Below are 25495 nucleotides of genomic sequence, written 5' to 3'. Positions count from 1 at the left end.
CACTGTTTATTTGCCAGAATACCTTTCAGTCTATCAACTGTAGTCAGCTCTCCCCTTATACCTACATAACTAGTTTTACTTATGTTTGGGATTCTTATTTGGGACTGGAGTATGTTGCTCTCAAACTTAATATGGAATTCAATTGTATTATGATCACTTTTTCCCAGACTGTGAAATGAGAGAACCAGTTAACCCTCCCTCATTACACAATGCTAGATCTAAAGCAGCTGCTTTTTTTGTCAAGATCTTGTTTTACGTTTCTTTGCGCTAAGAGCTTTGCTATAATGTCAGCTGATCAATTGAATGTGGCGAGCCAGACCTAGAGGACCTCCATTAGTTCTTCTGGATATCGTACTGGGGGTACTTTTTTTTAATGTGGTACCAATGCACAGTGCGTATGCGTGTGTACTCATAGGCAAATTAAACAGTTTAAATGATGGTGTGAATGAAAGGTTTTAGCCAGTACAGATATGGTAGGTGTTGCAGTAGGTTATTGCAATTGGGGCAAGGGAACCTGTTAGATAGCATCGCGTGGATTCTTTGTATCAATCCATCGCCGGAACTCCTGCTGACGCCAGCCCCGCTGATGTGGATCCAGTTTGAAAAGGAAACTGATTGAAAAGGTGAAATTCCGATTATCTATCGCACCAACTGGACATCTGGATTTCAGGCATTAAACAATGCGTTTGGGTTTTTTGCAACGTTGCTGATGGGACTTACATCAACATAGATGGAAATTCAGAAGTTTTATTCGAGAAAATGTCATGGGATCATTTGAAATAGATTGGGTTTCCAGCTTATTATCTAGTAAGACACTGGTGAATTCAAGTCAAGTCAAGGGTTATTGGGGGGGGGGGGGAATGAAAAATTGAGCGAATCTCAAGACTCTGGTGCTGTTCCGTCCAAATTTACAACTGAAGCTGCTGAGCACCGTTCAGAGTGAGGCGGAGGATGGCACAAACACGTCGCTGAGTGACAGCCGAGGCAAAGCTTGTCTCCCTCTGCTCAGACCGGCAGCCAGCAGCATTTCCCGTGTAAAACAAAAGCCCGGGGAGAGAGAGGGGGAGGGAGGGAAGATATCGCAGGGCGAGTGGGGCGGAGCAACATCAGCAGCTCCTCCAAACAGCTCCACTCATTCAAATGGCTGTTGGCGACAACATGGAGTAAGGTAACACACACCTAGTGAGCACTCCCGCCCAGAGCTGGAAGCGCTGTGTGGATGTAAACAGAGCCCAGCCCCACACTCAGAGAGTGGGCAGCCGCATGGGAGCCCGAGCTTCCGGGGCCTCAGTTCAGGTGAAAGGTGCCGATGGAGAGTGCGGCGGGGGAGAAGGTGGGCAAGAGCACCTTAAAGACTAACGTGAACAAGGGGAAGCGCAGGAAATCCTTCTCCGGCAAACTCTTCAGGAGGAGGTCGCTGAGGTCGGTCGGCAGCTTCGTGCGGGGGGTCTTCAAAACTTTGTTTACTTTGGCACCTTTCGGAGAGGTGAACACTGAGGGGGCAACTGGAGGAGGAGGGGGAGAGCGGCAGGAAGAGGAGGAAGAGGAGGAGGAGGACGATGGAGGCTTCAGGGACGGGCCGGTCACCCTCGCCACTTGCACCGAAGCGGGGATGGAGAGCCAGGGGGAGGCCGGCGGGGGGAAGAGCCTGCCCCTGCCCCTGCCCAGGGCACAGGCCGGCTCGGTGAGGGAGCGCCTCTCCTGGGGCTCCGGCCAGAAACCCCCCGGTGTCCTGGGCTTGAAGAACCACGGTAACACCTGCTTCATGAACGCCGTGGTGCAGTGTCTGAGCAACACCGAACTGTTCGCCGAGTACCTGGGCTTGGAGCAGTACCGCTCCGAGCTGAAGCAGCTCCGAGCCAACGGCACCCTCCGCAGTAAGGAGCCACCGTCCCAGCGCAGAGCAGAAGTCACCGAGCAGCTGGCAGCGCTGGTCCGGGCTCTCTGGACCCTCGAGTACACACCGCAGCTCTCAGTGCAGTTCAAGGTACGAACTCCCTACCCCCAGGCAACCTGGTCACTTGCAAAGTGTTTTGAGCGCAGGATTGTTACACTGCCTGTGAATCCGGAGTGAGTGCCCCAAGTACCACCGGTTAAACACTCTCCTTTTAAACAGAATTGATGCAGGGAAGTATCACAATTTTTGCAATCGGGAAAACATGTTTGAGAAAGTGACTGTTGTATTTCAATTTATGCCCGAATGTTAAATATGGTGCAATTCTACCTGTAAAAAGCAGGTGAGATTGCAGAGATTTGGCTTTGATTGAAGCAATTGTCAAAACATTAAAAATCTGATTCTGCAGAAATACGTGGACCTGAGGTGTCATCCGATAGTTTCCTCAAAAACCCATTGAAAGTGACAGTTGTTTGCTATTGGCCGATCATGGAAGGTTTGGCTATTGGACAGAGATTTTAATCTGTTTCTGTAAACTCTGAACAACACTTGGCTAACTTTCAGGACACTGATTAATATCTGTAGTTACTTCCCGCCAATAATGCTTGGTTTAGTTTTCAATACTGCAAACTTCCTTTTATTCTCCAAGATTGAGCATTGGTTGTGGTGACAATACAACCGAATTTAAAAAAAAAAATCTTTTTTGCCTTTTTACAAATTATAGTTTGCATCAAGACACGCTATCTTTATGCAAGTCGGTTTTCTAGGTTGTTTCATTGGAAGCAACACTGCAAGTTTGAGCAGTTACACTGCTTTTGCCTCTAATAATTACAAATTGGTCTGCTCCTGTTTTAACATAGGTAATGTGCAAAGTAAATATAGGGAATTCAAAAGGAGTGGAGAAATGGTTTTGAGAACAACATTCCTGTAAACTCACTGATACTGAGAATTAATGTAGACCTGAGGTTTGCTTCAGGGTTGTTGAATGCATCCTGTAGTTAATTGTGTCAATTATCAATCCCTGTGATACTCACAGTCCTCCGTGGAGTTGTTTGACTGCTGGTACTAGTCTCGGAGCAGTCACTGTAACAGCTCTCCCCAGTGACACCAGAGCTTGGCATGTAAATTCTCACATTCACAGAGCTCTACTCATCAGCTTCTGGCTAAACTTTAATATTAGGAGAGTGCCAGCACTTCCTAACATTAAAAATGAAACTTAATGGACTCCAAAGAAACTTTCAAACTTGCTTTTTGGACTGGACTGCAGTTACATGGCAATAGATGTGAAACTGCATGGTAGACATAGTCTAGCACCACTTGGCCAAGATGAATTATATACATACATGTCTTCTGAAATTTAATTAACTGTTAATTTCTGTTGCATTCACTGTAAGACTTTTGTTCTCTGCTCCATTTTATTAATTGAATGGCAACCTTTATGGCAAGAAAATACGAATGAATTTCTAGACCTTGATATTTTACAAAAAATAGCTCAATCTGGACTAAAGCTGGGTGGAATGTTTTAAAAGCAACAAGTTTATTATTATAAAAACAAAAAAACTGCGGATGCTGGAAATCCAAAACAAAAACAAAAACAGAATTACCTGGAAAAACTCAGCAGGTCTGGCAGCATCGGCGGAGAAGAAAAGAGTTGACGTTTCGAGTCCTCATGACTCTTCGACAGAACTTGAGTTCGAGTCCAAGAAAGAGTTGAAATATAAGCTGGTTTAAGGTGTGTGTGTGGGGGGCAGAGAGAGAGAGAGAGAGGTGGAGTGGGGGTGTGGTTGTAGGGACAAACAAGCAGTGATAGAAGCAGATCATCAAAAGATGTCAACAACAATAATACAAAAGAACACAGGTGTTAAAGTTGGTGATATTATCTAAACGAATGTGCTAATTAAGAATGGATGGGAGGGCACTCAAGGTATAACTCTAGTGGGGGTGGGGAGAGCATAAAAGATGTAAAAAATAAAATAAATAAATTTTTTTTTCTTTTTCTCTTTTTATAATGGAAATAGGTGGGAAAAAGAAAATCTATATAATTTATTGGAAAAAAAAGAAAAGGAAGGGGGAAACAGAAAGGGGGTGGGGATGGGGGAGGGAGCTCACGACCTAAAGTTGTTGAATTCAATATTCAGTCCGGATGGCTGTTAAGTGCCTAGTCGGAAGATGAGGTGTTGTTCCTCCAGTTTGCGTTGGGCTTCACTGGAACAATGCAGCAAGCCAAGGACAGACATGTGGGCAAGAGAGCAGGGTGGAGTGTTAAAATGGCAAGCAACAGGGAGGTTTGGGTCATTCTTGCGGACAGACCGCAGGTGTTCTGCAAAGCGGTCGCCCAGTTTACGTTTGGTCTCTCCAATGTAGAGGAGACCACATTGGGAGCAACGAATGCAGTAGACTAAGTTGGGGGAAATGCAAGTGAAATGCTGCTTCACTTGAAAGGAGTGTTTGGGTCCTTGGATGGTGAGGAGAGAGGAAGTGAAGGGGCAGGTATTGCATCTTTTGCGTGGGCATGGGGTGGTGCCATAGGAGGGGGTTGAGGAGTAGGGGGTGATGGAGGAGTGGACCAGGGTGTCCCGGAGGGAGCGATCCCTACGGAATGCCGATAAGGGGGGTGAAGGGAAGATGTGTTTGGTGGTGGCATCATGCTGGAGTTGGCGGAAATGGCGGAGGATGATCCTTTGAATGCGGAGGCTGGTGGGGTGATAAGTGAGGACAAGCGGAACCCTATCATGTTTCTGGGAGGGAGGAGAAGGCGTGAGGGCGGATGCGCGGGAGATGGGCCGGACACGGTTGAGGGCCCTGTCAACGACCGTGGGTGGAAAACCTCGGTTAAGGAAGAAGGAGGACATGTCAGAGGAACTGTTTTTGAATGTAGCATCATCGGAACAGATGCATTATAAATTTGCTTCAGTTTTCTCACTGAAATGTACAATTATTCCTATGACCTAGCCACTCCCAACTTTACTTATCACCTGCTTGTTGCTTTTAACTTTTCCCAAAGCCCTTAAACGTTGAAGGTTTGATGGACTTCAGGAAGCCATTGATTCACAGTGAAGATTTTGAAAGACACTGCTATCCTTTATATAAAAAAAGGTTAATCAACCATCATTTATACAAGGCCTTTCACATTATAACATCTCGAATTGGTTCACAAGTATTTTGTAAGTATGGTGATTCATATGGAGACAAACATGGTCGTTATTCTGGGCAAAATTTTAACTCAAAGCCCAGGATTAAAATCAGGCTCTTTCTGTCAGCAACATTCACAAACAGCCAATCATCAATCTTTGAACTGATGAAATAAAACAGAAAGTAGCAGAAACACTCTGCTTCTGTGCTTCCCTATTCTTTCACTTTCATCACTTTTCTTATTCAATCACTTCAATCCTCCACCCTGTAATATACCTCTCATTTATTATTAACTTTTCTTCTTTTCCATGGTCCTGTCCTTATTTAAAAGCTATTAATTTCTAACATCTTCCAGTTCTGATGAAATCTCAACTTTGTTTCTCATTCTACAGATGCTGCCTGACTTGCCTGAGTGTTTTCAACATTTTCTGTTTATTTCAGATTTCCAGCATTCACTGTACTTTGCTTTATTTCATGTTGGTGGAAGGGGAATGTTGGCTCGCTTACTTGATTCTTCTTTGGCTAGTGTCATGAAATCCTTTGCATCTATTTGTTCTATCAGAGCATGCAAGTTGGCACTTTAATTAAACATCTCATCTGGAAATCAGATATTCCCATTACAACTCTGTATTGTTTCTGCTACCAATGTATATTAAAGCGAAACAAATTCCACAAACCAATAAGCGGAATCTACTGCATTTTAAGTTGGTCAACAACTGCTTTTCAATTATAATACAGCTCCCAATTACATAGACATACACATGTCAATGGAAATTTGTTCACCAAAAAGGCACCTGGCCATAGCAACTGCCAAATTTGATTCCTGTCACCGCAGACACCATGTATACTTGTTTGAAAGTCAAATTTTTGATGCCAATTTTTAGGCCAAAACTTGTGGGGTTGACTTTTACACAGGCAATGTTTGAGGGGTTAACAAGTGTACTTGATTTGGACTTGAGTGAAATCCAAAAACGACCTGTCTCAATGGAATAAAGTAAAAACTAATAACACTAAAGAATTCATACTAATTATCTAACATTTATTTCATAACATTACAAACTATATACAGTTAATCCATATTAATTATCTTTATTCATTTTTACAATATTGTGAATTTTATATATTTCATTAGCATTTATACATTTAAAATGGAATCATGAACATCTCCAGGATTACACCTTAGTTCTGAAATTTTTGGGCTTTTATCTCTGAAGAGCTAGCGTCATTTATTTACACGAGGTATATGAAATATTAAAGTTTACATGAGATTGACTTTTACATGAATATATGATATTAGACTAAAGACACAATGAATATAAAAAGCTATTTATTTAAATATACTTTAATGTTTGTCTTACTACAGTCATAATGAGGTTATTACTGGTGTTGCTTCATGTTCAGCATTGAGAGTGTAATGCAGACAACGTGTCCATCCCTTGCACTGCATAGGAGGTCTGGAGCTCAGCAAGGTGCATTTGTTCTAATATCCCCTTGGTTCTTTTTAAAAAAAAAGCAAGCTGAAAGCAACTGAACTGATAAGGGACATTCAGGTTGTTGGACCTACTTCTTCAATCTTCATCAACATTCTTTAGGTAATGACAAAACTGTATTTCCAAAGCTTCCTGTTTTTATTTCACACATCTAGCATTCACTGTTTCACTTTCACCTCCATTGGGAGATGGTGGTTCTGGGATAATTTATCACATGTATATCCTGCTATGCACGTGATTTCTGGACTACATGCTGACTAACTGCAAACGTTTTAATGACTATGACTTTTCACCTTTTGAAACACTGTGGGCCTGTTTTGTTTTAATAAAGAATGTTTGTTTTATTTCAGAACATAGTAGCAAAATATGGGTCACAATTTCGTGGGAATTCTCAGCACGACGCACTTGAGTTCCTTCTGTGGTTACTGAACAGAGTTCATGAAGACCTCAATTGTTCACCCAACAAAAAATCAAAGCCTTCCATTAAGGTGAGTTAACACTGCCTGCTTGGTTCATTTGTTACCCAGGTGTCCTCTTACAAGCTGCACACAGTATCTTATTTAGAAGGACACAATAGAATATCACAGTTGCAGGAATGAAATTGGTCTGACTGAATGTTAAAAATATTCCCAAAAAACTAGTTTAATAAATATGTACAGTCTAGATCAGATGTTCTAGACATGTGCTCCTCTTGAACATTTATATCTAATCATTTAGTAAAGACATTTTGAACAACAGAAAACTTTAATTTACTGTTTGCTGAGTATTGATATTCCAGGAATATAAGAAGAACATTCAAAACTTTGTGTAATTAACTTTACACAAGGCATTCAGTCGGAACAGTGTATTGTATGTATTGTTACAGTTGAATTGTATATTGGCTATGAATGACAATTCTTTTGGTATGAAAGTGAACAAGTCATCCTGTTGCATGAGCTTATTACTTTTCCTGGGCTTGACCTTTGTTATCGTAGCATCAATCAGCTGCTTTGATGGTTTTCCAACTATTTTATAGTGTGTGGTCTAAAACATTGTTTGCCACGGGTTAGCACCGTCAAAGAGGATTTCATCTGTAATCTCCCATTTTAGAAAAACAAAACCATATAGTTACTGGATCAAAACTTTCTTCAAACATTTTGTTAAAATTCTGAACACAAAAACAAAAATACCTGGGAAAAACTCAGCAGGTCTGACAGCATCTGTGGAGAGGAGCACAGTTAACGTTTCGAGTCCGCATAACTCTTCAACAGAACTAAGGAAAAATAGAAAAGGGATGAAACATAAGCTGGTTTAAGGGAGGGGGGGTGGATGGGAGAAGAAGAGCTGGATAGAGGGCCCGTGATAGGTGAAGATAACCAAAAGATGTCACAGACAAAAGGACAAAGAGGTGTTGAAGGTGGTGATATTATCTAAAGGAATATGCTAATTAAGGGTAGAAAGCAGGATGAGCAAGGTACAGATAGCCCTCGTGGGGTGGGGTGAAGGGATCGAAATAGTCTAAAAGGTAGAGATAAAACAATGGATGGAAATACATTTAAAAATAATGGGAATAGGTGGGAAAAGAAAAATCTAAATAAATTATTGGAAAAAAACAAAAAGGAGGGGGAAAATTGGAAAGGGGTTGGGGATGGAGGAGAGAGTTCATGATCTAAAATTGTTGAACTCAATATTCAGTCCAGAAAGCTGTAAAATGCCTAGTTGGAAGATGAGGTGCTGTTCCTCCAATTTGCGTTAAGCTTCACTGGAACAATGCAGCAAGCCAAGGATGGACATGTGGGCATGAGAGCAGGGTGGAGTGTTGAAATGGCAAGCGACAGGGAGGTCTGGGTAATGCTTGTGGACAGACCGAAGGTGTTCTGCAAAGGGCCCCAGCTATGCCTGTCTCTTTATGGGGTATGTGCAACATTCCTTGTTCCAGTCCTAATCCGGCCCCCTCCCACAACTCTTTCTCCGGTACATTGATGATTACTTCGGTGCTGCTTCATGCTTTCGTCTGGACCTGGAAAAATTTATTAATTTTGCTTCCAATTTTCACATGGTCCAATTCTGACACTTCCCTTCCCCTCCTTGACCTCCCTGTCTCAATTTCTGGTGATAGACTGTCCACCAATATCCATTACAAACCTATCGACTCCCACAGCTACCTCGACTACAGCTCCTCACACCCCGCTTCCTGTAAGGACTCCATCCCATTCCAACAGTTTCTTCGCCTCTGTCGCATCTGTTCTGATGATGCTACCTTCAAAAACAGTTCCTCTGACATGTCTTCCTTCTTCCTTAACCGAGATTTTCCACCCACGGTGGTTGACAGGGCTCTCAACCGTGTCCGGCCCATCTCCCGTGCATCTGCCCTTACACCTTCTTCTCCCTCCCAGAACCATGATAGGGTCCCCCTTGTCCTCACTTATCACCCCACCAGCCTCCGCATTCAAAGGATCATCCTCCGCCATTTCCGCCAACTCAAGCCTAATGCCACCACCAAACACATCTTCCCTTCACCCCCCCCCCCCCACCTCTGGCGGCATTCCGTAGGGATTGTTCCCTCCGTGACACCCTGGTCCACTCCTCCATCACCCCCTACACCTCAACCCTCTCCCATGGCACCTTCCCATGCAACCGCAGAAGATGCAACACCTGCCCCTTTACTTCCCCTCTCCTCACCGTCCGAGGGCCCAAACACTCATTTCAAGTGAAGCAGCATTTCACTTGCACTTCCCTCATCTTAATCCACTGCATTTGTTGCTCCCAATACGGTTTCCTCTATATTGGCGAGACCAAACACAGACTAGGTGACCGCTTTGCAGAACACCTTCAGTCTGTCCGCAAGCATTACCCAGACCTTCCTGTCGCTTGCCATTTCAACACTCCACCCTGCTCTCATGCCCACATGTCCGTCCTTGGCCTGCTGCATTGTTCCAGTGAAGCTCAACGCAAACTGGAGGAACAGCACCTCATCTTTCGAAGAGGCATTTTACAGCCTTCCGGACTGAATATTGAGTTCAACAATTTTAGATCATGAACTCTCTCCTTCATCCCCACCCCCTTTCCGATTTTCCCCCTTCTTTTTATTTTTCCAATAATTTATATAGATTTTTCTTTTCCCACCTATTTCCATTATTTTTAAATGTATTTCCATCCATTGTTTTATCTCTACCTTTTAGCCTACTTCAATCCCTTCCCTCCACCCCACCCCCACTAGGGCTATCTGTACATTGCTTGTCCTGCTTTCTACCCTTAATTAGCACATTCCTTTAGATAATATCACCACCTTCAACACCTCTTTGTCCTTTTGTCCGTGACATCTTTTGGTTATCTCCATCTATCACGGGCCCTCTATCCAGCTCTTCTTCTCCCAACGCCCCCTAAAACCAGCTTATATTTCGCCCTTTTTCTATTTTTCCTTAGTACTGTTGAAGAGTCATGCAGACTCGAAACGTTAACTGTGCTCCACTTCACAGATGCTGCCAGACCTGCTGAGTTTTTCCAGGTATTTTTGTTTTTGTTTTGGATTTCCAGCATCCGCAGTTTTTTTGCTTTTATTTTGTTAAAATTCTGTATTTTTCTTCTGACATATGTTCTTAAAATAATGGAAATTATAACCTCTTATGTGTGTCATGGACAGCAATTGAGCATTCTATTCATAATTTTTCATAATTACCACATTTGATGAGTTGTGAAATTAGAGTAGACAGCACTGCAACATTGAGCATAGTATGGTGGCACCATTTGCGTAGGTACCACACCTTGGGAGATGCAACATGGGCTCATGCCCGGTCCTCCAACAAATCTACCTCAGGCACATTATTTTAAAATTACACATGGCAGGCAGTTAACTCATTTGTGGGAAAGTCCTTCCTTGCTATCTAAACAGAGGTGGGTATTCACCCATTTATTGTAATATTCACACAACATAATTTCAAAGCTCCTATATGGAGCAATTGAAACAAAAGTGATTAAATTAGGAGAAGATGCACTCTAATATCTGCTTCACAAAATGAGGACGTTTGGTTTCCATGAAAATAAAATCTCATGGTTGAGATCTAAAGATTTTCTCGTGTTTATAGAGTGTTTGTTTATGGTTTATTAGAATATATTTGTGGGTAGTTTCCTGCCTGTGATAGTATTAGTTTCTCTATAAATACTAAAGCAAAAATGTTGAATATTTGCTGATTCCTCTGACCGGTCTTAATGTCTCAAAAGTCAAGAATCAAGAAAGTATGATTTTTGCATTTCATGCTATAGGAAATAGCAGGAACGACAGTATTACATGAGAAACGATCTATGATCCGTTATCTTTTGGTTAGTTAGACCTTGCATTATTTCACAGATATAGTTGAATCCTGTAAGAACATTCGGTAATTATTGATGAGTCATCATTCTCCATGTGGCAATGAACATCAAGCTTACACTGAACGTTTTATTAGTCCTTTCTTAAAAATTTTGATTTTTGTGAGGGATAACTATCATTTCTGGCATACTAGTATATTTCAAAATGCTCTTATTATATTAAACAGTCCTGCTTTTGTTCACATTTTGGTTTATTGAATAATTTCACAGTTAGATTTTACGGTTATTAACTGCTCAACCTTGTGTTTTGGCTGAATAATTTGATTCGACACTTTAGAAAATTTTGAAGCAAATCATCAGGCACAGTAGCTACTAATGTCAAATACCTGAAGTGTAAGCATGCATGCTCCCTACCCGAGAATTGTTTACCATTTGGAGCTGTAACTCTTTTGGCTATAAAACAAATAAACTAAATTAACAAGCCAAGGCACAAGTTAAAAGGCAGCCCCTTGTAGATTACAATTATAAAGCAGCTCTTTGTAGGTGTAGCCTCTATGGCAGTTTTTACCCCATCCAGTTGTTAGGACAGTTGTGTTCTGTGTTCATTAATGTTAATTTTGTGCTTAAGAATTAATTCTAAATCTTTTTTTTAAAAAACCTGTTGATTGCACATTGTGAAGATAAATATTGCACCTTCTGAGCATCTACACCCTGATAAATTGCTATTTTAGAAATTCTCATAGTAATTTTACTGTTACACTCTTGAAATTGTTTTGGTTGGGTAACAATTGTCACAATTATAAGCAAATTGGTTTAATATGATTTGAGAATATGGTATGATAGCAAATTTGTCTTTCAGCCAGTTCTAGAAATTTTTTTGGCAAAAAGAAACAAGACTACGAGGGCAATTGTATCCTCGTTAGGTCTGAATTTCTGCCACTGGTGAGAGTCGAGAAACCTGAGGCATGGAATGGAGGATGCAACTTAATATAGGCAAATGTAAATAGTGCATGTTGCAGGTGAAAATAGGAAGCAGATGTACTCCATGATTGGTGCTGAACTGAATGGTAGTGGTGTAATACTCATAGGATAAAATTGTGATCGAGCTGTATAGTACTCGGTTCAGAACAACCCTTGAGCTGTTTTGGTTACTGACACGGAAGGGAGACATTCGAACATTGGAGAGAGTGCAAAGCAAAGCCACAAAGCTGACCCCAAGGTCTGACTATGAGGAAAGACTGGAGAAACTTGGGTTTTTCACCCTTGAAAGAAGACAACTGTAGAAAGATGTAAGATGTAAACTGTTTAGAAAAGGTAATTCTGGAAGTTTACTTCAACTTAAATTATGAATGCAGGGAAAGGAGCCAGAGGGTTACAGTAGTAAAAAGTACGTTTTCAGACTGATATCAGGAAGTAGCTCTTCACACAAAAGGGTATATTTTGACTTTGTGTGAAATGGGTGACAGCAAATTGGCAGCTTGTTTTATAACTTTCCTGTTTTATTTGCATGGAGAGTGGCCTGTTAATTATAAATTTTGTGCACAAATGTAAAAAGTTAAAATCTATCCCAATATGTGAGAACATGTGGAATGAATTCCCAGAGAACAGTGGAGGCAAGAGCCCTGGAATCTGAAAGAATCAGTGGGATGTTGGAATGAATATGAGTGTAGGGTCATTTTTGATCAATAAGCTCAGAGGGACTGAATGATCATCTTTATCTGTAATTATTTTGTAATCTTGTGATTTCATTGCAATTGATGCACCATGATTGGCCAGTTGAACATTAGTTTTGTAAGCTGGCTAGTCTTTGTACCGCTGTATTTGCCATTTTCCTTCCTTTTCTCCACCCCCACCGTCCCTACTCTGTGGCCCCACCTTCCCCACTCTGTAGCCCCACCCTTCCGCCTCCCCTCCAGCTTCTGGGAGCCAAAATGAAATCTTTTACTAAAACTATTGAGGTTAAGACCTAGTGACCTAACAGGAAGCTAAGTTGCATACACAGACTAGACTGCAAGTTAAAAGTCCTCCTGTTTTCTTTCCTGAAGTGAATGTAGCACTTTGCAGTAAGAGCTACCTGACGATATTGAACATTTTAAGAGCAGATTGCTATGGTAGTTCATGTCATTTGAATGGATGAAAATGGTACAAATATTTAGAAATTGCTTTGTAGCATTTGACATTCTCTTATGTTTAATTGAAGCACATCTTTTATGAAATTACTTTACTATTTATATTAAAAATGATGCTTTTTAAAAAAATGTTTTCTGATTTTTTGGGCTCAGTTGGAGGTCAACATTTAAGTGAACCACACAGACCTGAAGATTTGAAGTTTCTTTTCCAGTTTTTGTAGAATTAGCTGATGTCTGCCTGGGTGGCATTAACAATGCTACAATTGCTGCAGTTGTAGCTCAGTATTAAATATTGTTTGATTATACTCCTGTGAAGTACATTGGGACTTTTTACGATGCTACAGTTGCTAGATAAATGCAAGCTGTTGTTGCAATGTAGTGCTAGCTGAGGGAGTGGGTGTGGGAGAGAATTATGCAGGATTCCTGCTTCTCGTTAAGAAACAGCAATGCTGTTTATAAATGCACACATGTTTTAAAGAAGGGGATAGGAAATGACTTGGATGTCGCATTCCCCATTGGAATGGAGAATAGGTGTTGGGGGCTGGTCGGGTTGGGGGCTAGTCAAATTGGGTAGGAGGGTGGTGTTAGAAGGTCTGTGGGTGGGGGGGGGGGGGGCGGTCAGAGGGAGGTCGTCAGCAGTCAGTCGGCATGAATGATTGATGAGTTACCCAGGTGTTAGACTAGATTATTTTCTAACATTTCCTGGGTAACTATCCTGGTAGGAAAGTCAGAATTATCCAAAATCTCTGACTCTAACTCGGAGGGTCCTGGGGATTGGGGGAATTGCCCATCAGAAGTTCCACCTTCCTGGGCAATTCTTATGGGATTCTGTGGGGTCCTTTAGCCCATATTTTGGGGTACGTCTGCTCTCCGACTATCCAAAGACCAGAAGATCTGGCCCAATGTTTCATGTACATACGAGAAGAATTTTTTTTTCAAAAGCTACCTCTCGTATGAAAGAATTATAATGTGCCCATTGAAAGAAGATTGATTGTGTGTTGTGATTGTTGGTAATGTAAATGTCAAGAAAGTAGCAACTTAAAGATTCATTATCTCAGTAAATCCAGACTGGTGTATTGGCATTATGTACTGTAGTAAATTCAAACTGTCAATTCCCCATTCACAGCTTTGGTCTCTGGAGATGTAAATGCTTCCTTCAAGGGATGTTGAGAAATTAATGTGTTATTCAAACTCCATTTCCTGTTTTTATTTAATGTCTAACACTTGGTTATGGACCAACATTTTCACAGTATGGGATGGAACATGTTTCCCGTCTACTCTCCTGATTACCATACAGTATAGATTCAAGATTCTCTTGACTAAATTACTGAGAAATCCATAAAACCTGATGCAGCACGCATAGCTTCATCTGGAGTTCCTTGTTTAAAAGGATAACAAGGTTTAGGGACCCAGAGAGTGCACAGGATGATTGCTGGAAATTCTGAGATTATTGGCTTTATTACTTGCTAATGGTTGGAACACACTTGTTGCAACTTCATTCTCTTTGCTTTGGTAAGCAGGTGTTGCTGATGCATATAACTTTTGATTAAACTGAGTACAAGACAGCATTGGCTTCCTGTAGCTTGGGTGTTGGACAAGGCAGGACAACTCTTGAATAATGTCCACTTGTTAACAGTGTCCTACTGAAAAAATATTTAATAAAAGCTCTGGGTGGAATTTAATAAGAAGAGCATGGCTCCGATGGCAGGGCTGGAAGTGGGCACCACCTCCATTCATGTCGGGCGCTGCAATTCAGGCAGTTACAACGTAGATTAAAAGTGCGTGCCAAAAATGTTTAATGGCCTTCCAGGTGGGTGGATTTTGCTGCAAACTTTCTGCGAGTTCTCCCTGCCTGTAGAACCCAGGCGCTTGCAGAGGTGGGCCTTTCAGTTCCCACCTCAACCTGTTGTGTCAGCCAATGGCAGAAGATGGGCAGAAAATGTCTGCCTCACTTCAGCAGAACGTCTGAATACAGATGAAGAGTGGCTCCATGGCATCAGTGATGCCTCCCTGCAGGTTCTCCAGGCTGCCTGGGAAAGGGGAAAGGTGCTCTTCCTTAGGGATGGAAATAGAAGACCCTCCCTCTTGACCAAGGCAGCCTGAGTTGAGATCATAAAGGGAATGAGCAGTTGTGGGGTCAAGACATGAGCATGCATGCAGTGCCACAAAGGATGAATGAACTCCTCTGAGCTGCTAGGGTGAGTGGCAATGTGACTTTATAACAAAGGATCTCTCATAAGGGTATCAAGCAAAGGGACTTTCCAAATGGGGAGAGAGGCCAGGCTGGTAAATGCATAGTCATATCAGTGCCACATGGTAAAAGACTGTGATAACTGTGCATGATACCAGATGGAAAGTGTGGCCAGTATCTGGCATGGGGACAAAGGTCTCTTGACCTGCTACTAAGCCTCCACTTTGTCAAGCAGGATATGGAGGCCTTCAGTGCCAGGGAGAGGTCCAAATTCTGAGAAAGAGTGGCCAAACTGCAAGTGTTAACACCATGTGAGGAGGAAGATTGGAGATTGTGGGCTAGCAGGCCTGCTGTCCTGTTGCAGACGATGAGGCTGGATTAGCCAGCCAGTAGAGTGAGAATGCCTCCAACCTTGTGTTGAGACATGGACTCATTAGAGACACACATGAAACTGGATTCCTGAAAAATTGAACTTCTCTTTTATACTTTTCTTGTTGTTCTCCACTGCAGGTCATTGCCACAGGATGCAAAGGCCCAAGACCATTGGAGGAAAGGACGACTCCACTCTGATGGTGAAGAGCAAGAACATCCAGAGGATGCACCTTCACCGCCTCCCTCTCATCCTGCACCAGGGCAGTTACACTCACATAGGTCTAGGCTGATGATCCTGATAGCTGAGGGAGGCCATGCCAGCAGAGGTCTCTGACAGTGGGAGGACTTGGGGGTCTAGCTCTTGCTGAGCCCCAGGCTGATGATGGTCCTCTGCTCTTGGCCACAATAAACCTGGAGATACAGAGGCATGCAGGGGAAAATCTGGCAGAGGTGCCAGAGACAGTGTGGAGCCTTGCAGTGGAGGAATCCATCCAAGCCTTGACTTCTGCCATGTCCAGCATGTGAGCACATGGCTTCCTCCATGGAGAGGCTTGCAACTGCCCTGGAGAGTCAGATCTATCTGTGAGGACCTGCATGTCTATCAATCTGGCCATAGTCTCAGTAGAGTAGTGGCTAGGTGAGAGGGGAATGAGGAATCTGGATCTCCCCATCCAAACCCCCTGCCCCCAACCAAGTCGCCCATTCAATCCAGGGATACAGGCAGGTGCCATTGCATACCAAGAGGGAGGAGGAGGAGGAGCATCAGCCAGCCACCGTGGGGCGCACTCCCAAGGTGAGCAAGTGTTTATCATCCCTTCTGCTAGCGATTCTAGGTGGTAGAGGATGTGGGTAGTGAGGTAGCTTGGATGGACCCTTGGGTGCACGTTCAGAGGAGGCACTGGTTTGCAGACAATGCACTGATGGCCAGGTAGGTGCCTCATTCCTGGCAAAATGATTGAGGCTATGGCACACAGCCCTGGCATGTCTCTCATGGCCCTAGTATCCTGGAGAAGTGCAGCAATATTTCCATCCTCTTCCTCATATTCCTCTCTACTATCATCATCTGAGAAGGTTAGCAGCTCCTCCATGGCCTCACATGGTAATTCCTCTCCCCTTTGTAATGCAATGTTGTGCAATGTCAGTATATTATACAATCCTGGATGCCCTCTGTGGCATGTAATGCAATGCTCCGCTGGACCAGTCAAGGCAGTGGAAGCACATTTTCAGCAAGCCATTGGCCTGCTCTGTGATTACCCTGGTTGATCCGTGTGCTGCATTGAAATGGGCCTCCGGGTGGCTGTGGGGGTGATGCACTGGTGTCATGAGCCATGTTCTCGGGGGACAGCCATTGTCACCCAGGATCCAACCCTGTACTTGGGGAGGAACCTCAAAGAGTAGTAGCAGCTGGGTGTTCTGTAAAATGTATGGGAGCTCCCTGGGAAATGATCACACACCTGCATAATTCTTTTCCATTGGTTATACACAACTTGGATGTTAAGGGAGTGAAATTCCTTCTGAATTACAAATGCTGTTGCTGCCCCCATGGAGCTGTCATGGCCACCTGACTGCAGTCAATTAGTCGGTGCACCTGTGGGAACCCCGCGATGGCCCTGGTAGCCTGGCTATCAGCATCTCTTGTGAATTTTTGGCCCTTCTGAACAGAGCATTTGTTACCTTGATGGTGACTGGCGTAGGGTTCCTTCCAAAGCCATGAGACTGCAGGTCTTGTTGTAGGAGTGCGCACCAGTCAGCGACTGCCTCTCGTGAAGAAAGCCTTAGTTGTCTCTTGCATTGCCCAACAGCCATCTGTTGGTGTGTGTTCTGAACAAGCGCTGACGTGCCAGTGCTGTTTGGCAACAATGACGGCATTGGTTGCTTTCCTCCTGCCCTGCCTGCCTGGTGGTGCCAGCTGATGGCCTCGTGGCCGATGTTGTTGTACGGCCAAGGCCCCCCTCTGGTGAATTTCCTCCTCTATTGCCTGAAGTTACATAAATACTTGGTGTATGAGATCCACTGCAGACCCACAAAGTGAACTGTGCGAAAGAGGCAGGCCAAGATATCAGCACCTTTGTTTACATGGTCTTCAATCCCAGAACAGTTGCACTTGGCAATTGGAAATCCATGACCCTCCTATGGGCCACACCTAGAACTCCTCCCATTCTCACAGTGACCTCCCACAACAACCTGACCTCCTGCAAGCACAAACTTTCTTAGCAGCCATGTAAATAGCCACACATATGTGACCCTGCAGCTACTGCCCATCCACCTCCACCCTCCCTCCGACATCTTCAAGTTTCCTTCCATCTCCCTTGACCCTCGAACATCATCCTGCTCCTTCCCCCAATCATCCTGTAGCCTCTAACCCATCAGCCTTGACCCAGAGCCAGTGATCTTCGAGCTTTCATCTCTCACCCTCAACCCTCCCTCCATCTCACACTTAACTTTCTGCCATCACCCTAGAGCCTCCCTCTTTCATCCTTGACCTGCTCTCTGTATCTTTTCACCCTCCCTCAGAGGCCATTGACCTGTCCTCCTTGCCCTGCTTCAAGCTTGACAGCCCTTCCCTTGGACACACGGGACCAGATCACGGTAATGATGGACACTGCCCTATAGGCTGGATCCTGGCTTTCTTCAGACACTTCCCCAACAACTGCTGCCAGACATGCCAGTGCTTTGCTGTAATGCCATCTGAGGACCTGACCACCACCCCCTTGCCAGCCCAACTGTTGCACTGTATGAAGATTCAATCACCTCTGTACCTCTTGCCAACACTTTTTTGCACTTTGAAGACCTGACCGCCACCATCCTCATTTCCCCCCTGGACCCCCCATCCCCCCACCCCTCGCTTAGTTAGCTAAAGACAAAACCTCATCTCAGACCCTAAGATTGAACAGCCTCACCTGGTGAATGCCACCTTTAAACTGTTGGAAAACTGGAGGCACGAGTTTCCCATGCGCTGCTGAGTTAATCTTGGAGGTAGAACTGAATTTGGTGAATTCCCATTTAATCAGTATTCATGTTATGCAAATGGATGGTAAATAGTTTCCTGCTGAGCAGTGTAAATGGCCACTCTGCCACTCACACACCACCCACTGATTTTCTGAAACTCAGATCGGTGTCGGAAACCAAGCTTTTGGCTCCCGCCTAACCCAGTCCCATCAGCCATTTGCAGCTCCTACAGACCCATTAAATTCTGCCCTCTGTGTGGGTTCTATTACTAATATTGTGATGCTCATTTTATTATAGTACTGATTTTTATGGGTTATTTGTAGGGTTTATCTGAGAAAGATTACACTCTGATAGCAAGAAAATGTTTCAAAGGAGGGAACAGCAAACAGGAAGAAACAAAAGACAAATTTGTGATTTTTTTTAATTTTTCCCTTCCTCACTCATCCCACTTATTGATTTTATTTCCGTTATCCCGCCCTTCACCCAACCCTGAGGATAAAATAAACCCAGTAGTATAAGTTCTGCTTAAAACTAGTTTCTGTTTTAGAGTTGACATTTGATACTTTAATCAAGGAATAAAAAGTTGACTTGCCAGTAAATTGACTTCGCCTCACAATACTTGTCTGTTCAAATAAAAACATTGACTTGATTTATAAACTCCTGATAGAAAGGGATGATCTCAGCCAGCTGAGCTCATTTTTGCTACATCCAGTATTTAATGCTTGGCAACTGACTTCAATAGTTGGCTGGTGAAATGGACTTCATCCTTTTTCCAGATAATGCCTTGATGCACTGACTCTAATGTACTTATTATCAACACAAAATGCTTTGGTAATCACTTTATAACAGCTTGTTGCTGAATCTACTGAGAAATAGAGAATATTACCTGGGATAAATCCTCACAAGCTTTATTTTGTTCTTACATAAAGCACCCAGGATAGATAAGATGCTGAACTTCTTAAGGTGTAAAGCAAAGATTTCCAAAAGATCTCTGATGGGGTTGCTTAATGTTTCCCATTGCATAATATTTATTACCATACTTAGCTCCAGATTGGTTTAGTTCACCTTGCATCCCTTCACATGAAATCCTGAGATGAAACATCTAGTTTTTCAAGTTGCTACATGACAATTAGTAGTGCCCAGTGAACACTTGAGTCTGAGGCTGATTCTAGGGTATGAACTTTGGCTAAGCTGAGGTTGAGAGCTATTAGCACTGATTTGAGCAAAGCTGAGGCTGTGTGGAGTTCATCCTCTCTACCTGCCTATTCCAAATGTGCTTCCTGCTTCTGCCCACTGCAAGATGTTTTGTCTTTTCTATGTTTAGTATGTCAATTTGCTGGCATTGTGTCTCAGGTGTTCCTCTAGGCTATGGCTTCCACTGCTATTGTGTTATGATGTGTCTTATGCTGGAGCATGACCAACACTTGTATCCCTTTGTTTCACTTGGGCAGTTGGTACTTGCTGTCGGTGACTCTTTTTGCAGCTGGAAAAATAAGCCAAATCAAATTTGCCAATGCTCTAGTAAGCCACCTAATCAGTTACTACAGCTCCCTGAACATGGCAGATGTGATTTGAGCTGCTGACAAAGGCCAATTGAGGGACTGGCTAGCAAGTTTTGGCATGAGCCCACCCCAAATCAGGTCAGTGTGTATGGACGTTGGCCTTGATTGTGATGATCCTATGTCTGTGGCTGTTGATGGCAGTGTAGACAGGTGTATAGTTATGGAGGGTTGAGAAGATCCAAATGTAACCCAGTCTGAGCTGACCTCAGGATACAGGTAGCGAGCAGATCTGAGATCTGCAAACACATAGCTGGGTCAGGGTGCAAGTCACGAAGTGAAGGGTACCGTGTACAGCTTATCCCATTTGTGAGGATTTTGGTTTTCCACAGCATTTCCCAATGAACAGCTAAAGGGTTGGAATGGATACATGTTGCAACTAATGTGTTTCTGAGTTTTATATCAGTGGCTAGGAATTTGCCAATTGCTTGCAAATTCTGCACAAGAACATTTTCTTTTTAGTACTAGTGATAAAGAACAGTCCTAATTATAATTTCTACAACCTTCAGATCCATGTTCTGATTTTTACATTTATCTGTGTGGGCAATGTCATGGCCGCCAGTTCCCCGCGCACCCCCCCCCCCCGCGCAAGGCCTGCCACCATCCTGATGTTATGTAATGCTGAACCTGGTGCATTAACTTGCTGTGCATGAAGGCCCACTAATACCTGACCCCAAATTATGTAGGATTCGAGTATGAATTATTTTCATAACTCTTTTATTCAAATATTGACAAACAGTTTAAAGCTGTCCAGGATCAAAAGTTAAGTTGCTGAACTAAAATTTATGCTATAGTGCAGCACTTGGAAAAATGTTTTTTTTTATTTACCCCACTCTACCTGTTAATCTAAAAAAGAAAAAGGAAAGAAACGAGGGAAATTGAAAATAGACACATGGACACCTCACTGTGAGGGCAAATGTTCATTAGGTAATGGGTTGCTTTGAATAGACAAGTATTTCAGTTATAATTTGAAAAGTGAAATTCAATTGCATGAGATACAAAAACTTCATAAATAATGCGGGGCATCAATGCATTATCATCTAATTTATGTTTACAATTGCATCCATTTAAATGAGATGTGTGTTTACTTCAAATAATTTAAATTAATTGATTTTACATTTTTTGAGACTTACCAGCATTTTAAGATTGTTAAAGGTTTGGCCCAATTGGCACTGAAACATAAATGTTTCCCCACCCGGCTGAATTTTAGAACATCTTCATTACCAAGAAGAATTTGGTTGTATGGCGAACTTATTAAATATTTGGCAACTTAGCATAGTGCTGTATACCAGAAAAACAAAACCCATCATTGAAAACTCTGTAGATACCCAGTTTAACAACATTGCTGGAGCAAAAAAATCTATTGTTAATGCATTTTTAATTTTGCTTGTCTCCGTGGAAACTCTGAATGAATTTATAGGTTTTTACATGCCGATATTCAAAATGTCCTCTGTGCCATTTTAGATCAAGTTATTCATTGAATAAAATATTTTCAGTCATTCAACTGGCAAATGCAGATGCCGTTATTCATGTGGGAAGCTTGTGCCTCCTGAGAAAAGGCCCTTGATGAAGTTTACCTTTTGAAACCTAAAATGTACAGGTTTCCAAGGCTACCAGTTTTTTTTATTGTAGATAGGCAGAACATTTCTTAATTTAAATTAGTTTTCTCTTGTGCCTTCAGTTTCAATACAAGTCAAAGACCCAGCAGCAGGAAAATATTTCTGAAATAAATGCAAATCAAACTACAGTTTGGAATATATGCAACCACACATATTATGGATAGTTTTCATGTTTTTTTTTAAAAAACAATTTTACAGAATTGTTACAGTGCAGAAGGAGATCATTTAGCTCATCATGTACACACTGGCTCTCTGAATGAGCCTAGTGCCATTTTCCCACCTTCTCTCTGTAACCCTGCACATTCTTACTTTTATATGACACACAGCATTGTCAGTTTTAAATAAGGTTTTATGATAGTTCACATTATCGCAGCTTCACAGTCCTATGAATGATATCCATTAAAAAATTGTATATTTCAACACTACTTCACCACTAATACTGTACCTTTAGCATATTGCAAATGGACTATTGAGTAAGGACAAAAAGTTAATATACCCACTCACCATGGAAACATACAGAACTACCAGTCCTTGATGGAAAGCCTTCCTCAGGCTGCTGCAAGTGAAAGGTTTCCCTTTATCCTGTCAAAATAACTGTGCCTGAGTATTTATCAGTAAATGCTTTTTCCTAGCACAAATATTTTGTTTAAAAATCTTGGTTTAGTTATGCAGTTATTCCATTGGCGGTTTGTTACTTAATATGTAAATGTGATCCTTCGGCATGTTGGCTTTGAGTGCAGGGATATTGAAGGGCTCAAGACTGGTTTGTAATTCATGCTTGACTAATTGCTGTTTCAGTGTGTAATGGATAGCTATGTAATGGTGACTTGACAGTTGAAGAAACTGTTGGTAATTGAGTAGCTAGGAGATGTCATAGGCACAACTCCAAAAATGAATATGAATGTTTTATGTTGGGTGACTTGGTGACGCCGCACACTCATTCCAGTTTCTTACAAGCAGGGTTCTTATAAGCAGGGTTCCTTACATCTCTATCAATCTCCTCTTGCCCGTCTGTGCTGTAACTGTAATCTTTCATTCCTGGAAACATTCATACTGGTATCTCTTCTGTACCCTTTCCAAAGCCTTTACATCCTTCCCAAAGTGTTGTGCCCAGAATTGGACACACTACTCCAGCTCAGTCCAGACTAGTGTTTTATATAGGTTTAGCATAATTTCCTGGCTTTTATACTCCATAGCTCGATTGATAGTCAGGATCCTATGGGGTAGAAATTAGTCTCTGGGGTGGCACAAAATGAGTGATATTGAATCAACTATTCATTCTACAGAATGACTGCATATATCAGGTGGCTGCTTGCTTCACTGTTTGAGACACATTTCTACTGCTTGCAACATATTTCTACTCCTATGTGCTTTGAAAATGGCAGGACAAGTTGACAGAACAGCTAATACTTGTGCACACACTTCCCTAGGTCTATTTGTTCTTTCATCCCTTTAATGTTGTGCCATTTAGCTTGTATTGTTTCTCTTCATTCCTCCTACCTAAATGTAGGGCTTGCACTTTCCTCCATTGAATTTCATCTGCCATGTTCCACCCATTCTACTAGCCTCTCTGTGTCCAGAGGCAAACAGGGCATCTGTTTCACATCTCATCTGAAAAATGGCACCCCTAACAGTGCAGCACACTCTTCAGTGCTGCACGGTGCTTGAGTTTCTGAAGTGGGATTTGAACCTATGGCCTTCTGACTGAAATGCAAGAGTGCCACAACTGAATAAAGGCTTACACAGAATAGGAAAGAAGTCATCTCAAGAAGTCACACCTGAAAATGGATCTGTGGTCACAATTACTGGGAATTTCTTTGGAGGTTCTTATGATTGACCACTGTACCTTAAGTGGAAACCCTGAACAAACTGTATAAGCAGGGTTTCTGCCAATTATCCCCAAAAATTACAATCGTCAATTGGAAAATCTGTTAGGAACATTCATCAGGAACTTCCTTAACAGCTGCATTTTATACCTAGAAGCTGAACATCAGGGACTGGGATGTTTATGGAAAATAGATGTCAATAACACAACTGAGCACTTGTGAATTGTGTGAAAGGTTTACTTTCTGTTGGCTGCTTGCTCTTGCTGTTTCTCTGTAGAATAGAGGTAATTGATTTATAGAATAATGTTTCATATGTATAGATATAATTTTTCCCCTCATAGATGGTGAAGTCACTTCCACTTTATTTGTGATGTGATTGATGCAGTATTTTAAATAAGGAATAAATCTTTTGATTTAGTCAAATTTTGTGCTTGTTAATGAGAAGGGCAGCAGCAGTGGGATATGAAACACTTGTTCCCACTCCTGGGTCAGGTATATCATGCTCAAATGTAAGCTGATGCACCCTATGCTTTCTACAATATCATGTCTTAAATTTAACCTCCAAAAGAGGTACTCCATCAATGTGTTTTGTTTTCTAGTTAGTGCAGTCATGGGCCTGTTTGATATCTGGTACCCTGTTTGTGTTGGTTTTTAGAGTAGTTATGGGATTATTCTGATTTCTGTCCTTGATCGGACCAAAGCAATTCTGCAGCCTGATAGTCATTGCAGGGATAGAAGAATCTGCAGCTTGCATTATTTATGCCATCAGTTGTAAATCAGAATGCGCTTGAAATCGGAAGCATTCCAGTTTGCAAATGGCTTCGAGTGCCTATTAGTTGCTTAATGAATACAGAGCCACACCCATTGGGAACTGAATTCACTCTGCCCAACCTTACTTTGCCAGTTATAAGGCTTCAGTCCAATGAAATGTGACTTCTTCATTCTTTGAATTTGAGGTTTCAAACTAGCCAAAGACAGGATGGTGTGATAAGCTAATGCATCATGCCAGTTGCTCCCACTCATGTCAATTTTGGACTTTAAGCAGTTTTAAAAAATGTTTCAAATTAGATCAGAATTTATTGCAATGCATCTTTTATATCTTAAGTGTTTAATACTCCTATTTCTGTATGTGCACATTAGGATTGGATTTAAAAAAAACTTCAATCTCTTTTACTCAAACAAAGCTGTGATGCTGTGTATCATTTGGAAGATTGGTTTAAATAGCACTCGTATAAAAAGAAACAAGTCACAGCTAAAAAGAGAGAGTAAGAGCACCTATTAACCAATAAATAGCAAATAAAAAAAGAGAGAGCACAATTTCCTGCTGTTCCCTTCTGACCTACAGCCAGGAATTTGTAAGCAACTATCTACAGCAACTTTATCAGCAACAGGAATTGGCCTTTAACAATAGGATATTCCTATTTACAGTGGTTAGACACTGTGGCCTTAAAGGGACACTTTATACTTTTGCAGCATACTTTCAAGGGCTGGGGGGAGGAGTGGGTGGGGAAGTGGCCGTGCATTAGGGAAACCTTGTATAAAGTGACTATTGCTTTGCAGCTGAGACAGTTCAGGCGCAGCCACGTTGAGATGATTGGTGTCAGGCCTCTAGCTTCTCTGCCCACTCAAGCAGTGCAGAGGCATGAAAGTGCCACCAAGTGTTCCAGAGTTTTTCACCCCTCGGGCACAGACTGTAAACTAACGAGCATTTTAGTGGACAGCAGAACAGTTGGACAACTGGGAACATTGTACAATCTCCTTCCTAAAGCTGGCCATGGAGCAGTCACTGGTGGAGGCGCTCACAGCCCCTTACAATGTCATCAACCCTGTTTGGACCAGTCTCCCCCATGGTTCAAGCTAACAGTGCAGCTTTGCAGTGCGGGTTAGGAGAATGTCTGCGCCTGAGCTGAGTGCACAGCATGCAGTCCAGTGGGCAAAGCTGCTGCCAATCGGTCAGGTGGAGTGGGGCGAAGGTGGAGAGGTTTTGGGCAGCAATGCAGCGCACTAAATACTGGTGGCCCCACTCTCCAGGATGCGTTAAGGGGCC

At 42.5% G+C, this 25495-nt stretch overlaps 1 protein-coding gene across 3 annotated transcripts in view; it reads left to right on the top strand.

Annotated features, from left to right (window-relative positions):
• The first annotated feature begins 1101 nt into the window (after positions 1 to 1101).
• The window catches only part of usp43a (ubiquitin specific peptidase 43a), a 603671-nt gene continuing 579277 nt past the window's right edge, over positions 1102 to 25495 (top strand). For 2 of the 3 annotated variants that reach the window (XM_041217139.1, XM_041217138.1), the window contains exons 1-2: positions 1103 to 1987; positions 6867 to 7004. In XM_041217139.1, coding sequence (XP_041073073.1) covers positions 1310 to 1987; positions 6867 to 7004 — 816 coding nt within the window. In that variant the 5' untranslated portion in view covers positions 1103 to 1309. Of the gene's footprint in view, positions 1988 to 6866; positions 7005 to 25495 lie in introns of all 3 variants that reach the window. The other variant, XM_041217140.1, reaches the window with a different exon arrangement.

Source organism: Carcharodon carcharias, chromosome 22, assembly GCF_017639515.1.
Source record: "Carcharodon carcharias isolate sCarCar2 chromosome 22, sCarCar2.pri, whole genome shotgun sequence".
Classification (NCBI taxonomy): Eukaryota; Metazoa; Chordata; class Chondrichthyes; order Lamniformes; family Lamnidae; genus Carcharodon; species Carcharodon carcharias.
The sequence above is the reverse complement of the archived record's forward strand: the minus strand, read 5'-3'. Positions and strand labels throughout refer to the sequence as shown.